Source organism: Bos javanicus, chromosome 16 (genome assembly GCF_032452875.1).
Source record: "Bos javanicus breed banteng chromosome 16, ARS-OSU_banteng_1.0, whole genome shotgun sequence".
In the NCBI taxonomy this organism is placed as follows: domain Eukaryota; kingdom Metazoa; phylum Chordata; class Mammalia; order Artiodactyla; family Bovidae; genus Bos; species Bos javanicus.
Genome location: NC_083883.1, coordinates 29576121 through 29591179, shown reverse-complemented (window position 1 = coordinate 29591179; position 15059 = coordinate 29576121). Strand labels below are relative to the sequence as shown.

Genomic DNA, 15059 nt, shown 5'->3' with positions numbered 1-15059 from the left:
TCCAGCGTAGACCTCGCCTCTCACTGAGTGGGGCTGTAACCTGTACAGCTGTGTATTCTGCTTTGTCATATTAATGCTATTTGTTGTTCAGTTGCTAAGTTGTGTCTGACTCTGATCCCATGGACTGCAGCACACCAGGCTTCCCTGTCCTTTATTATCTTTTGGAGGTTGCTCAAACTCATGTCCATTGAGTCAATGATACCATCCACCCATCTCGTCCTCTGTCACCCCCATCTCCTCCTGCCCTCAGTCTTTCCCAGCCTCAGGTCTTTTCCAGTGAGTCGGTTCTTCCAATCAGGTGGCCAAGTATTTGTTGAGTAAGCACATGTTATGGCAAAGTATATGCATTTTGGTAGTTTATTTAGAAGTGAACACAGTGTAATCAGTTGCAGCGTTTTTCCTCCACCTATGCAGTAAAAAGGAGGGATCTTAGCAAGCATCCCCACCCAGTGCGAGGTAGGCATCAGGCCTTGATCCTCACTGTCCCTTGTATGCCTGCTGAGTGGCCAGATAGCCAGCAGGTAGCAGCCTCTCCACTTTAGGTCCTAGCCTCCCGTGGTTCCCGTGACCCTCTCTGGAAGCAGCTTATCTGGATTCAATTGTGGTCTGTCTCTGTAGCTGAAGAGCCCACTCGCCATACCATTCACCACACCTTTCAGACCTGCCTTTTTATGCTGTTCAGTTCAGTTCAGTTGCTCAGTCATGTCTAACTCTTTGTGACCCCATGGACTACAGCACGTCAGGCTTCCCTGTCCATCACCATCTCCAGAGCTTGCTCAAATTCATGTCCATCGAGTTGATGATGCCATCCAGCCATCTCATCCTCTGTTGTCCCCTTCTCCTCCTACCTTCAATCTTTCCCAGCATTAGGGTCTTTTCTAGTGAGTCAGTTCTTTGCATCAGGTGGTCAAAGTATTGGAGCTTCAGTTTTAGCATCAGTCCTTCCAATGAATATTCAGGACTGATTTCCTTTAAGATTGCCTGGTTTGATCTCTTTGCAGTCCAAGGGACTCTCAAGAGTCTTCTCCCACACCACAGTTCAAAAGCATCAGTTCTTCGGCACTCAGGTTTCTTTATGGTCCAACTCTCACATCCATGCATGACTACTGGAAAAACCATAGCTTTGACTAGATGGACTTTTGTTGGCAAAGTAATGTCTCTGCTTTTTAATATGCTGTCTGTTACTGCTGCTGCTGCTGCTGGTGCTAAGTCACTTCAATTGTGTCCGACTCTGTGAGACCCCATAGATGGCAGCCCACCAGGCTCCCCCACCCCTGGGATTCTCCAGGCAAGAACACTGGAGTGGGTTGCCATTTCCTTCTCCAATGCATGAAGGTGAAAAGATAAAGTGAAGTCGCTCAGTTGTGTCTGACTCTTAGTGACCCCATGGACTGCAGCCTATCAGGCTCCTCTGTCCATGGGACTTTCCAGGCAAGAGTACTGGAGTGGGGTGCCATTGCCTTCTCCGAATATGCTGTCTAGGTTATTTATAGCTTTTCTTCCAAGGATAAGTGTCTTTTAATTTCATGGCTGCAGTTACCATCTGCAGTGATTTTGTAGCCCAAGAAAATAAAGTCTGTCACTGTTTCCATTGTTTCACCATCTATTTGCTATGAAGTGTTGGGACCAGATGCCATGATCTTCGTTTTAAGCCAGTTTTTTCACTCTCCTCTTTCACTTTCATCAAGAGGCTCTTTAGTTCCTCTTTGCTTTCTGCATAAGGGTGGTGTCATCTACATATCTGAGGTTATTGATATTTCTCCCAGCAATCTTGATTCTAGCTTGTGCTTCATCCAGCCTGGCATTTTGCATGGTATACTTTGCCTAGAAGTTAAATAAGCAGTGTGACAATATACAGCCTTGACGCACTCCTTTCCCGATTTGGAACCAGTCTGTTGTTCCATGTCCAGTTCTAACTATGGCTTCTTGACTTGCATGCAGGTTTCTTAGGAGACGGGTAAGGTGGTCTGGTATTCCCAGCTCTTGAAGAATTTTCCACAGTTTGTTGTGATCCACCCAGTCAAAGGCTTTGGTGTAGTCAATAAAGCAGAATAGATGTTTTTCTGGAACTCTCATGCTTTTTCTATGATCCAACGGATGTTGGCAATTTGCTGTAGTCTTCTCTTACTTGAGCTCTTTCTTTCTTTTCTTTTGGCTGCACTGGATCTTCCTGTGGTGCCCAGGCTTCTCTTGTTTCAGTGTATGGGCTTCTCTAGTTGTAGCGTGTGGGCTTAGTTGTTCCACAGCCTGTGGGATCTTCGTTCCCCTACCAGGGATCTCACTCACAGTCCCCTGCATCGGAAGGCAGATTGTTAACCTCTGGAGCACCAGGGTAGTCCCTCCTGGAGTTCCTTCTTCCCAGTGCGGTGCTTTCCTGGACTTCTGAGACCAAGACCCTCAGGGTACCTTCATGTCAGAAACAAGAGATACCCCCCATGCCTTCTCCCTCCGTAGCAGGAAGGTCTGGCTGTCAGAAACCAGAATTTTAGTTTTCTGAGTGCCCAGATGACTCAGAACCTCCAGATATAGCACTGAGGGTGGGAAGGGGTGGAGCAAGTTGCCCCCCGCCCACCGCTGGGGCCACAGCAGGGACACAGGGAGGAAGCAAGGCTGGTCAGGTGGACAGAGTCTTGCAGTGTTTAAAGCAGTGACCTCACCTCTCTCTCCTAGTTTGTCTGAGGGAGACGGGAGGAAGGGTGGGGGCTGTGAGCCTGACACACACAGCTTTGCTCAGAAGATTCCCAGCAACCCTCTTGTCAGTGGCTCTGCTTGTTCATGGTTGCAGAGGAATAACTGTACTTACATGCCTAACCCCCATACAGATGTAGGCACAGATGTTTCTAGAGACAGTAAGTGGAGTGGTGGCAAGTTCTTTCATCCAGGAGAATGGGGTGGAGGCTGAGAGGCAGGCTCTGGAGTTCACGTTGTAGCTCTGCTGTTACAGGCTGGGTGATTGTAAAAGGTTTTTTTTTTTTTTAATGTTTATTGTTTATTTGACTGTGCTAGGCCTTAGCTGTGGCACGTAGGATCTAGTTCCCTGACCAGGGATCAAACCCAGGCCCCGCACATCGGGAGCATGGAGTCTTAGCCACTGGACCACCAGGGATGTCCCAGACTGTAGACGTTAATGTGATTTTTCTGTTTCTGTTTCCTCACATGTAATATGGTAGTCAGATTGGGACCAACCTCCTGAACGGTCATGAGTTTTAAATGAGATAATCTGCGAGAGGCCTCAGGGGCCTGGCCCGGTACCAGTGCTCATTAGGATTCTGTGTGTGTCTTGGCCAGCGACGACCAGATCCTGGAGTGGTGTGGGGAGGACGCCATTCACTACCTGTCCTTCCAGAGACACATCATCTTCCTGCTGGTGGTGGTCAGCTGCTTGTCACTGTGCGTCATCCTGCCCGTCAACCTCTCAGGGGACTTGCTGGGTAAGGACTCCTCGTCTTGCCTGCGTTGGGCCCCAGGCAAGGCATCAGCCCTGGGGAAAGGGCTCATGGTGCTGGGTCAGAGCCCTGGCATTCCTGCTGAACTCAGATGTGAGAAGGTCTCAGGGTGACTTTCTGAACTGGCCCATTTGATTAAAGATCTGGTGGAGAATCCACCCCAAACCTGGACCAAGAGTTGGGGACTCTAATATCTAAGTAGGAGAAAGACCTCAAGATTTGCAAGATCGGAGCTTTCAGAGCGTGTTTTATAGCTTCCTGTCGCCACCCAAATCAGGTGGCCACAGTTAGTGGATCTGGAAGATGGTTGTGATGCTCAGTAAAAATCCGAGTGTGAAATTCTATTTCCAAGTACCCGTAGGAATCCAACATCCAAAACACCATCGTAAATCTACTTCTTTTTTTTTTTTAAGGGTTTTTGATGTGGACCATTTAAAAAAAAATCTTTATTGAATTTGTTATAGTATTTCTTCTGTTTTATGTTTCAGGTTTTTTTTGGTTGTGAGGCATGTGGGATCTTATTAATAATTCCCTGACAAGGGATCAAATCTGCACCCCATGCATTGGAAGGTGGATTCCTAACCACTGAACCACCAGGGAAGTCCCATTAATCCACTTCTTATACCCAGTGATTCCCAGATTTGGTTTTGGGAACAGCTTAGGATGTTTCTAGATTTCCAAAGGGATGCCACGAGAATCTCAAAGCAAGATGAAGTCAAATTTTGACTTCAGGTAGGTTGAGAAGAAGTTGTCAGGAGCATATTGGAGTAAAGCAAAGGCCTTGGGTGGTGTAGCTCTGAAGACTGGACAAGCGTCACCATCCTCGGACTGGTTTGGATATCATATCCTTCCCCTCCTCAGAGCTCCACAAACCAAGGCTGCTCCCCTTACCCACTGCACGTCTCTAGTGTGACCCTGAGTATCTGTGCTTCTCTGCAGACAAAGACCCTTACAGCTTTGGGAGGACAACAATCGCAAACCTGCAGACTGAGTGAGTACAAGGTGGCCGGGCATGAGGGTGCTGATGGGTGAGACCGAGGAGAGGGTGGACTCTGGAGCCCAGGATAGGCCAAAGCGAGAGGGTTAGCATCCCAAAGCTTCTTTGCCGCTAGCACCTGTCACTGGGCTATGGGCGTGGACACGCCCTGGGCTGCTGCTGTTTTGCAGTGGATCTTAGGAGACCTGGGGGTGTCACGTGGGGCTGGGGTGCATTTGTCAGCACAGTGCCCTCTATAAAGGGGCACTGGCCATGCCACCTCTGTCGGAGGAATCTGTTTTGATGAAGCCTTTGGCCTTCAGCTCAGGGCCATGAAGGTAACCAAGCCCAGCCCCTGCCCTCCAGCCCCTGCCTGGGGGCCCAGGCTTGATGGCAGGTGCTGTTCCCTTCTCCCCACAGCAACAACCTCCTCTGGCTGCACACCGTCTTTGCTATCCTTTACCTCATCCTTACCGTGGTCTTCATGCGACACCACACCCAGTCCATCAAGTACAAGGAGGAGAGCCTGGTGAGTAGAGGGTGGTCTGGGCATGTGCTGGGGAAGGTCTCAGGTGGGAGCCAGAAAGGAGTGCAAGGGGGCCTCAGACTTGCATGTGTGTGCTCAAAATTGGCATTTAGAATTTTTTTTGTTTGCTAGATTGTTTTAGGATTTGGCTATTACCCGCCGTTTTGCCAACTAGCCTTTAGATTTGTGGGGTTTGGGCTTGTAGTTACTGATTCTAAGTAACTTCCAAGAAGTTTGACTTGACAGCAGCTCCTTCTCTCTCTGCAGCCCACAACTTGACGGGGGTAAGGGAGGTTTCTCTTGTTACTGAGTCACTCAGTCATGTCTGACTCTTTGTGACCCCATGAACTGCAGACTACAGCATACCAGGCTTCCCTGTCCTTCACCATCTCCCAGAGTTTGCTTAAGCTCTTGTCCACTGAGTTGATGTTGCCATCCAACCATCTCATCCTCTGTTGGCCCCTTCTTCTACCCTCAGTCTTTCCAAGCATCAGGGTCTTTTCCAATGAGTTGGTTCTTGGGTCTGACTCTGATCTGCTGTGTGACCTCTTTTGAGTCACCTCCCCTCTCTGGGTTCTTTCTCAGTCTCTTGTCATGCAAAGGAGGCTCATAGAAATTGCTTTGGAAATGTATTTTTTCTTGGCTGTGCCACTGTGTGACATGTGGGGTCTTAGTTCCTTAACCAGGGATTGAACTCATGCCCCTGCAGTGGAAACACAGAGCCCTAACCGCTGTACTGCCAGGGAATCCCCTGGAAGTGTATTTTTGATTGCCTAGAAAAGATGCTATGTAAATAACAGACTTCAAGGCTCTGTCAGGCTTGGAAGATGAGCCTCTAAGCCCCTGAGCCCCCAGTGTTTTCCTTGGGGAGGAAAACAGGGTGAACAGCTTGAATAGGGTGTCCTTCTGCAGACTGGCTTGCCCTGGTGACTTTTCTCGCTTGGGTGTTTCTCTGGCAGGTGAGGAGGACCCTGTTTGTCACGGGACTCCCCAGACATGCCAAGAAGGAGATGGTGGAGAGCCACTTCCGGTGAGCAGGGCCATTTCCGCTGGGAGGGAAGGGGAGCACGGCCGCCCTCCTGGTGGGACGGGCACCTTAGATGAGCTTGGGCACCCACAGAGGCCCCCAGAGGGCCTGGCCCAGCCACAGAGCCTTGGATACTACTGTGGGCAGGCTCTGCTGGGGCTGCAAGGGCCTGGGCTGGGGTGTTGCATCCTCTGCCAAAAGCCACGTGACTGCAGTAGCCAGAGTACAGGCCAGCATGTGGGAACAGAGAAACATCTCGAGAGCTAGTGGGGAAAGAAAAGGATTCATAGGAAACCCTCTCTCCCCACCAAAAAAAAAAAAGGATTCACCCTGGGCTTCTCCGTGTCAACTTTGCAGAAGAAGAGATACCTGAGAAAGAGTGGTCTCGGAGGGGAGGAACCTGGGCCTGCATTTCATGGTCCATTCTTCTGATCAGTGTGTGTTTCCTGAGTGAGCACTCTGTGTCCAGAGCTCTGTCCTCAGAGCAGCACCTCCTTTTCCAGCAGCCTCCTCTGAGCACCTGCACAGGGATCCTGCAGGGGGAGGCTGGAGAAAGGGCTTTCCTGTGAGAAGGAAATTATGTGTGTACAGTGCCATGAATGCAGAGCATCATATGGCACATCAGGAAAGGGGGTGGTACGGGGGGAGCAGGCCAGAGACTCCCAGGATCCTGGGCTGGAGGGCTGGAAGCCCAGCCAGGGAGCTGAGGTTTCAGTCTCTGTTCCTTCCTCATCAGCAGTCAGTAATTTGTAGTATGGGTTAAGGGTTGGCTGTGGCTTAGCTTGGGCTTCCCTGGTGGCTCAGTGGTAAAGAATCTGCCTGCAATGCAGGAGACCCAGGTTTGATCCCTGGTTTGGGAAGATCCCTTAGCTAGGAAGATCCCCTGGAGGAGGGCATGGCAACCCACTCCAGTATTCTTGCCACTCCAGTATTCTGGAGAATTCCGTGGACAGAGGAGCCTGGCAGGCTACAGTCCATTGTGTCACACAGAACACAACTGAAGCAACTAAGCAACAGCATGGCTTAGCTTTGCCTTATTTATGAAGAACACTTTCTAAACAAATTACTCAAGTTCAAGTTCAGTCGCTCAGTCGTGTCCGACTCTTTGCGACCCCATGAACCACAGCATGCCAGGCCTCAAATTACTAGTATAAACAGAATTGTAAAATGAAATGTTTAAAATTTATTGACTAACCTCTCTTTCAGAAACTCAAAGCATTTTAGAAATATTTTTCTGTGTGTAAACACCGGATACTGGAATCATTTTCCTTGATTCCTTGAAACAGCTCTCCCAAGTGTCCTGTTAGGCAACATCTGGAAACAGTGTGTGTGTACACGCCCAGCTGTGTCCGACTCTTTGTGATCCACAGACTGTAGCCTGCCAGGCTCCTCTGTCCGTGGGATTTCCCAGGCAAGAATACTGGAGTGAGTTGCCATTTCCTCCTCGGGGGGATCTTCTCAACCTAGGGATCTAACTCACGTGTCCTACATCAGCAGTCAGGTTCTTTACCACTGAGCCACCAGGGAAGCCCTTTGGAAACAGTAGCTCCACTTAATGTATTTCTTAGAAAAAAAAAAGTCTTTGCATTCCCATTATGAACACTGAATCACACTTTCTCCTATTTTAGGAAGCCCTTCTAGTGAACACTGCTGCAATCCATGGGGATTGATGTGTGAATCAGCCTTGTAGCAAGGATATTGTTCTCTTCTTCAAACCTCCTATTGGGACCTGAAATTGTGACAATTTCAGGCTGTCTGTCTCTCACTAAGATGTACACTTTTCCAGGCTCCACACCCAGTACCTGGTGCCTGGCATGAAGTAGATAGGCATTTACCTGGTTCAGGAATGCCCAGGAGTTGTACATATGTACATGTGCGTATGGTGAGGGAGCATCATAAGGTGGGTTCAGGTATGGGTCCTGGACCTGGCCACCTGGGTTCCCTTCCTGGCTCAGACATGCGCTCGCCGTGTGATCTCGATCACAAGTCATTTTACCTCTCTAGCATTTGTTTTCTTCATCTGTAAAGTGGGCACAGAAACCTCACAGGGTCATGGTAGGGATCAGATAAATTAATGTTCTTACAGTGCCCAGCCAAGAATAAGTATACATGCAGTATTTTCCTATGATTTGTGAATGCATTTACTGGGCTGAGGGTCCTTTGCTTTCATTAGACCTGTGATTTTTCAAAAGGGTCACAAACTGAATAGGATTTCAGTGATGGTCTAAGGTAGATAATGACCTGGAGCAAACAACAAATTTATTCCCTTGCGTGGGTAGAGGAGGTAATGGATAGTGTTATTTTTTTCTCCAAAAGAAGTGCTGATTTAAAGCCAAGTAGATGTAAACTTGTCAGTGTCAGGCAGTTACTTCGTTGTTATTAAAAAGGACCTCTTTGTATTATACTTCAAAATTTCCCCCTTTGGTAAAAGACAAAGAGGAAAGAGGTCTCCACTGGTGCAGAAATGAAAATGTAATTGCTCTGCCAGCCTTGGAGTCTTTGGGGTCTCCCCTGCCAGGGGTTCTCTTTCCCAGTGGTCTTCTTTTGCTTCCGGGGCACAGGGACGCGTATCCCACGTGTGAAGTGGTGGAGGTCCAGCTGTGCTACGATGTGGCCAAGCTGATTTACCTGTGCAGGGAGAGGTAAGGGAGGCCTGGCAGGGCGGTGGGCATGGGCAAAGCTGGCCTGCAGCTTTCTGACCCCTTCCCTCTGAGATGCCCACCTTCCTTCCTTGCTGGCCTCGGCTTCCCCAGCGAGGATGGGAGGAGGGTGGCTCTGCCCTTTTCTTGCTTAGAAAGCTGGTGGTGACCAGTGGGTGATGACAGGTGCAGGCTGTGAGTCACACCACAGGATTGCCAGTCTGACGTTTGTCCCTCCCACTACAGAAAAAAGACTGAGAAGAGCCTGACCTACTACACAAACCTGCAGGTGAAGACTGGCCAGCGCACCTTCATCAACCCCAAGCCTTGTGGCCAGTTCTGCTGCTGTGAAGTGCGGGGTTGTGAGTGGGTGAGGGCCCACACCCCACCGGGGACATGGGTGCTGGGCCCCCTGACACCCGCACAAGGCCACGTCATCACAAGGGGTTGTGTCCTCTGATAGGAGGACGCCATCTCCTACTACACGCGCATGAAGGACGGGCTGATGGAGAGGATCACAGAGGAGGAATGCAGGGTCCAGGACCAGCCCCTGGGAATGGCTTTCATCACCTTCCAGGAGAAGTCCATGGCCACCTAGTGAGTGTGGGTGTGTTCTGTGCTTCCAGACAACTTGCTGTTCCTCTCGGGTTGAGATGGTCCTGCTGGACCGCCATCTCTGGGGTTTGTTTGTGGCATCTGCATCTCCTTCTCTGGCTGTGGCTGGCGTGGGGGGCAGCCACCCACTCCACTCACTCCCTTGATGAGCCCAGCCTGTGTCTGTGTGACGACTGGGCTTGGGTGATTGCAGCTGGTTGTCATAGCCTCACCCCACTGCCAGGATCTCACCAGCTGCCCAGGGATCCTCTTGCCTCTGTGGCCCAGCATTTTCCCAGGTGGGGTGTACACACCCTCCTTCGTATACCCACTCTGGAATCAGATTCTCCTTCCGTGTGTGTCCTTCCCATCTCCCTACAGAGGCACCACTGGAGGCGGAATGCTCACTGCTGACAGGAGCCTCGCCCAGGGGAGTGGGTTTTCACCTCGGCTCTAGCTCCTAAAGCACTCTCATGCCTGGGATCTCCATGTCATCTTGTGCTGGGGGCAGCAGGGGATGAGGGCAGGAGAGGGAGGCGGAAGGGAGGTGACCCAGCAAATGCCCCACTGCCTGCCTTCCCTGCCTTGGGCTTCATGAACCCTGGGAACAGACCCCCTGGATGTGCCCCACAGATCCTGAAGTGAGGCAGGGTCGGGGGAAGGCCAGTGAGAAGGGGAAGGGGGTTCTGAGATGGGAATGGGGGGCTGGTGGGTTCTTTGTGGGAGACTAAGGGGGGAAAGAGTGGTGAAGGTGGATGTGGGAGTCCTAGGGAGGGGTATCTTGGGGTCGTAAGTAATGCAGTCTAATGCTGCTAGGGAGTCTGCGGGGAGGTGGGGGAGTGAAAAGGTGAGGCCGTGGCCCCGGCAGGGGGATGCAACCAGAGCCCAGCTTAACAGGCAGCGTGTAGCAGGGGGGCAGCACGCAAGGAGGAGCCCCTTGTGTCGGGGTGACGGGAACAGTACAGGAGCTTTCGTCAGACAGCTGGGATGCAAACCTCACTCTGAGAGCCTGCATTTCTTCATCTGTAAAATAGTAATGGTAATCCCTGACTGGCAGGCTTGTTCTCAGGACTGAACAAAGTTCTGCTCATAGTGTGCTAAGAATGGCATCTCTTTCATAGCGTTAATTATAATAAGCTAATGATAAAGTAGCACCCCACTCCAGTACTCTTGCCTGGCAAATCCCATAGACGGAGGAGCCTGGTCGGCTGCAGTCCATGGGGTCGCTAAGAGTCAGGCACGACTGAGCGACTTCACTTTCACTTTTCACTTTCATGCATTGGAGAAGGAAATGGCAACCCACTCCAGTGTTCTTGCCTGGAGAATCCCAGGGACGGGAGAGCCTGGTGGGCTGCTGAATATGGGGTCACACAGAGTCGGACACGACTGAAGTGACTTAGCAGCAGCAGCAATGATAAAGTAGAAGTCCTGCGCCACGGGGCTTCCACTCTCACATGGTCCTATTTGCCACATGTGTACGTGGTACCCTGAGGGGTCTAGACCCTGGCCATTTCTGCATTTCCTGGCAGCGTCCTGAAGGACTTCAACGCCTGCAAGTGTCAGGGCCTTCAGTGCAAAGGTGAGCCACAGCCTTCGTCCCACGGCAGAGAGCTCCGCATCTCCAGGTGGTCGGTCACCTTCGCCGCTTACCCCGAGGACATCTGCTGGTGAGCCCACAGCCAGGAAGGGGTGAGAAAGAGGCCGGGGTGTCCTGTGGGGCGGCCCGAGTCACCTGGAAGCCCAGGTTTGACTCAGGGAGACACACACTCTCCTGCACGCCTCTGGGCTGCGGGTAGGGGGCATCATGGGGGGGCCTGTCTACATCCAGGGCTTCACTCCAATGTTTCTCCCTGGCATCAGCAGTGTCCAGTAGGGTTATAATAGGAGCTGTGTGTGTAATTTTAAGTTTCCTTTTAGCCACATTAAAAAAAGTAAAAGAAACTGGGGAATTCTCTGCTTGCCTAATGGTTAGGATTCCAGGCTTTCACTACCGTGGCCTGGCTTCAGTCCCTTGTCAGGGAACTGAGATCCTGCAAGCCATGTGGTGTGGCCACAAAAACCCAAAAATTAAAAATAAAGAACAGGTCTAAAAAAAATATTAAAATTAACTCTCATAAGAATTCTCTCTCTATATATATAATGTTATCAGGTTAACATGTAATTAATTTTTAAAAATTGAAAAGTTTTGCAGTCTCCTTTTCCTATATTGTGGTCTTTGAAATCCAGCATGTATTTGGCATTTCTGGCCCATCTCTGTCCAGACCAGCCACATATCAGCACTCAGCAGCCACCTGTGACTTGAGGCTGCTGTATTAGACAGGGCAGGCTTGCATTTAGTGCCAGCTGCCTCTGGCCTGGGGCACAAGCTGGTGACCTGAGCTGTGTCCGCGGGAGCCTGAAGCATGATGCCCAGGGCAAGGATGGCCCAGCAGAGGCCTCGGCTCGGCTCGCCGTCCAGCCTGGCCTCAGTTCCTTGTCCAGAGCAAGCTTTGGGCCCTCGCCTCTGCTGGCTGTGCGTCAGCCCCTGGCGGCTCTGCTCTTTGGTTTCCTGACCTTTCTAAACTTGGAACTGGTTATCACTCTGCTCTTGGTGGGGGCAAGAAGCCAGGGAGTTCCCAGCTGGGCCTTTTGCCTTTGTCCCCTGCCTCCCTCCTCCTCACACCCCAGCTCATGGGCCCCTCGGGGGTCATGTGTCTCTAGTGTGTCTGAGAAATGCCACGTGGAGCCTTGTTTGGTCTGCTTGGAGGCTCCTGTTGTCTCTTCAGGTAGGTTCTGGCCCCAGACTCTAGCTGAGGAGCCATGTTAGCAGCAAATAACTTGTCTCCCTGCTGAGCTCACAGGGACCCCAAGTTTGACCTTCTTGGAGCTGAAGGTCAGTGCAGGACACTTGCCTGTGCTCCTGAGGTCAGAATGAGCCCTCAGCTGGAGCCCTCGGTCTAGTCGCTTGCCTTGCCTGAACCTGACCTTCTGACCCACCTTAGCCAAGTGCACTGTTGGTGTCTTAGGTGATCAGAGCCTGAGAGATAAGCCTCCAGGGCCTGTGTCCTCCTCTCTGCAGGAAGAACCTCTCCATTCAGGGCTTCCGCTGGTGGTTCCAATGGCTGGGCATCAACTTCATCCTCTTCGTGGTGCTATTTTTCCTGACTACACCCTCCATCATCCTGTCCACCATGGACAAGTTCAATGTCACCAAACCCATCCATGCACTGAATGTGAGTGACCGTTCTGCAAGACCCCTCCTGGCGGGGCTGGCGATAAGAGGGTGGAGTGGGAGGTGGAGGGATGAGGCCAAGGGCTGGGGTGGCAGGGTGGGGGTCAAACTAAACCGGAGTTTAGTTTCAAACTGAACCACTCAACTCATGTCTATGTTTTTAAGCCCTGGACATATATGGCAGCATTTATTACAATGTGTTTATAGTAATGTTACGTGCATATATATGTGTGTGTGTGCATGCATGTATATGAATGTGTATAGTGAAGCCGCTCAGTTGTGTCTGACTCTCTGCGACCCTGTGGACTGTAGCCTACCAAGCTCCTCCATCCATGGGATTCTCCAGGCAAGAATACTGGAGTGGGTTGCCATTTCCTTCTCCAGGGATCATCCCAACCCAGGGATCAAACCCGGGTCTCCCGCATTGCAGGCAGACGCTTTACCCTCTGAACCACCAGGGAAGTCCATGTATGTGTGTATGTGTTACTATAAAGATATAGATACAACTCTAATGGAATCAATCTAAATGCTCAACAGTAGGGGAGATTTGAGTTGAATGAGGTGTATTCAGTCTGATAGACCACTAAGCTTTCATTAAAAAATTACATAGACTTTGTGGCAGACATAGGGGGCTTATGATAAGATCAGGATATAAAATTATCTCTCAGCAGTGGTCACAGTAATGTGCCAGTGAAGTGTGCTGCTATGGGGAGTGGCTAGCAAAGATGAAAAAACGTCTTTTGCTCTCTGGGATAGCAGGATCATGAATCAATTACTATTGTTGGTTTCTTTTTACATTTCAGTTTCTGGTAATCTTGTTGTAAAGTTATTTACTCTAGATAGCTAATGAATGATTTTTTAAAAAATCTTACATGAATTGATAACAACTAAACACTCCCTAAAATGGCATCTACTTGGTTTCCCATAATTGGCTTTGCTGAAATATCATCCTCAGTTTTGTTTTTTTCAGTTCCACTTGGCATTTGGTTAATCATACCCTGGAAAACACACAGTGGACAGAGGGCCTGAGGGCCTGGTCCTAACTCTGCCATTCCCTAGCTGATGAATTCTGAGCCTTGCTTTTTCCTCTAAAGACTGGGTTTTCTTCTATAACACTCTGCCGTGTTATACTCATGGGGCTGTTGTGATAAATGGCTCAATAGATAATTTTAAAAATGCATAAGTTTTGTTGAGATTTTCAGCATGTCATTGAAGAATTGATGCTTTTTGAACTGTGGTGTTAGAGGAGACTCTTGAGAATTCCTTGGACAGCAAGGGGATCAGACCAGTCAATCCTAAAGGAAATCAGTCCTGAATTTTCATTGGAAGGACTGATGCTGAAGCTGAAGCTGAAGAACTGACTCGTTAGAAAAGACCCTGATGCTGGGAAAGATTGAGGGCAGGAGAAGGGGACGACAGAGAATGAGGTGGTTGGATAGCATCACTGACTCAATGGACATGAGTTTGAGCAAGCTCTGGGAGTTGGTGATAGACAGGGAAGCCAGATGTGCTGCAGTCCATGGGGTCACAAAGAGTTGGAAATGACTTAGCGACTGAACTGACTGTATGGTTGGGCTTCCCAGGTGGCTCAGTGGTAAGGAATCTGCCTACTAATGCAGGAGATGCAGGTTCGATCCCTCAGTTGGGAAGATCCCCTGGAGGAGGAAATGGCAACCCACTCTAATATTCTTGCCTGGGAAATACCATGGACAGAGGAACCTAATGGGCTATAGTCCATGGGGTCCCAAAAGAGTTGCACATGACTTAATAACCTAACAACAACAGTGTACCGTCAAGGCCTATTCTTTTGAGGAAGGATCTGCTGATTAGAATTCCCTTTTGTCCATTTTACGGAGAACATACCCTTATTTCATTGTTTGTGATTCTAGTTTTAGTTTCTTACAGTAAAGCAAGATCTTAAAGATACTTGCAAAAAGTACAGAATCCTAGATTTCATTTCCCTTGCTCTTTTCCAGTTAATTTACGGTCAAATTCAACAGCACTTTTCAGAAATTCACCTTTATCAAGTCTTTCCAAAGTGTCCAACCTAGTTTTCAAAGAAAACTTCTATTGTTACAAGGCTCATTTTTTCAGAGAAGGTAATAAGTTAATCAAATCATGAAACCGCAATAACAAGTACAACAGGCAGAGACCAGGTCGGGAACTAACATGGCACAGTTCTGGGGAGCTGTGAGTGGGCCAGTGGGAGCTGAGTGGGCCAGAGGCTGGAGAGGGGCCCTGGCCATCAGTACTACATCTTCCTGTGGTGTCTGCTGTTGGCTTTTTATAGGGAACAGAAGAGCTTCTCTATCTGGCCAGGAAGATGAGTGGAGTTCAGTTGTATGTGAAGTTGCTTTCGTCCCTCTAAAGCGCTGCACGGGGACTTGCCTGGAGATCCAGTGGTTAAGACTTGGCGCTTTCACTGTAGGGGCGTGGGTTCAATCCCTGGTCAGGGAACTAAGATCCCACATGCTGTGTGGCATGGCCGAAAAAAAAAAAAAAGAGTGGTGCAAATGTCAGGTGCTGTTATCATGTATTCAGCCAGCATTATGGAATATCTACTCTGTACCAGGTACAGCATTGGTTCTAGGGGACAAATATGACCAAAACCCCCGAGTTCACTGAGTCGCCGTGCCAACA

At 49.7% G+C, this 15059-nt stretch overlaps 1 protein-coding gene across 2 annotated transcripts in view; it reads left to right on the top strand.

The window, feature by feature from the left end:
* Nucleotides 1–15059, top strand: part of TMEM63A (transmembrane protein 63A) — a 36038-nt gene that overhangs the window by 12799 nt on the left and 8180 nt on the right. For both annotated transcript variants that reach the window (XM_061382385.1, XM_061382386.1), the window contains exons 7-15: nucleotides 3289–3431; nucleotides 4386–4437; nucleotides 4843–4951; nucleotides 5908–5978; nucleotides 8537–8617; nucleotides 8861–8984; nucleotides 9078–9211; nucleotides 10738–10875; nucleotides 12267–12420. In XM_061382385.1, the coding sequence (XP_061238369.1) occupies nucleotides 3289–3431; nucleotides 4386–4437; nucleotides 4843–4951; nucleotides 5908–5978; nucleotides 8537–8617; nucleotides 8861–8984; nucleotides 9078–9211; nucleotides 10738–10875; nucleotides 12267–12420 (1006 nt within the window). The remainder of the gene's footprint in view (nucleotides 1–3288; nucleotides 3432–4385; nucleotides 4438–4842; nucleotides 4952–5907; nucleotides 5979–8536; nucleotides 8618–8860; nucleotides 8985–9077; nucleotides 9212–10737; nucleotides 10876–12266; nucleotides 12421–15059) is intronic.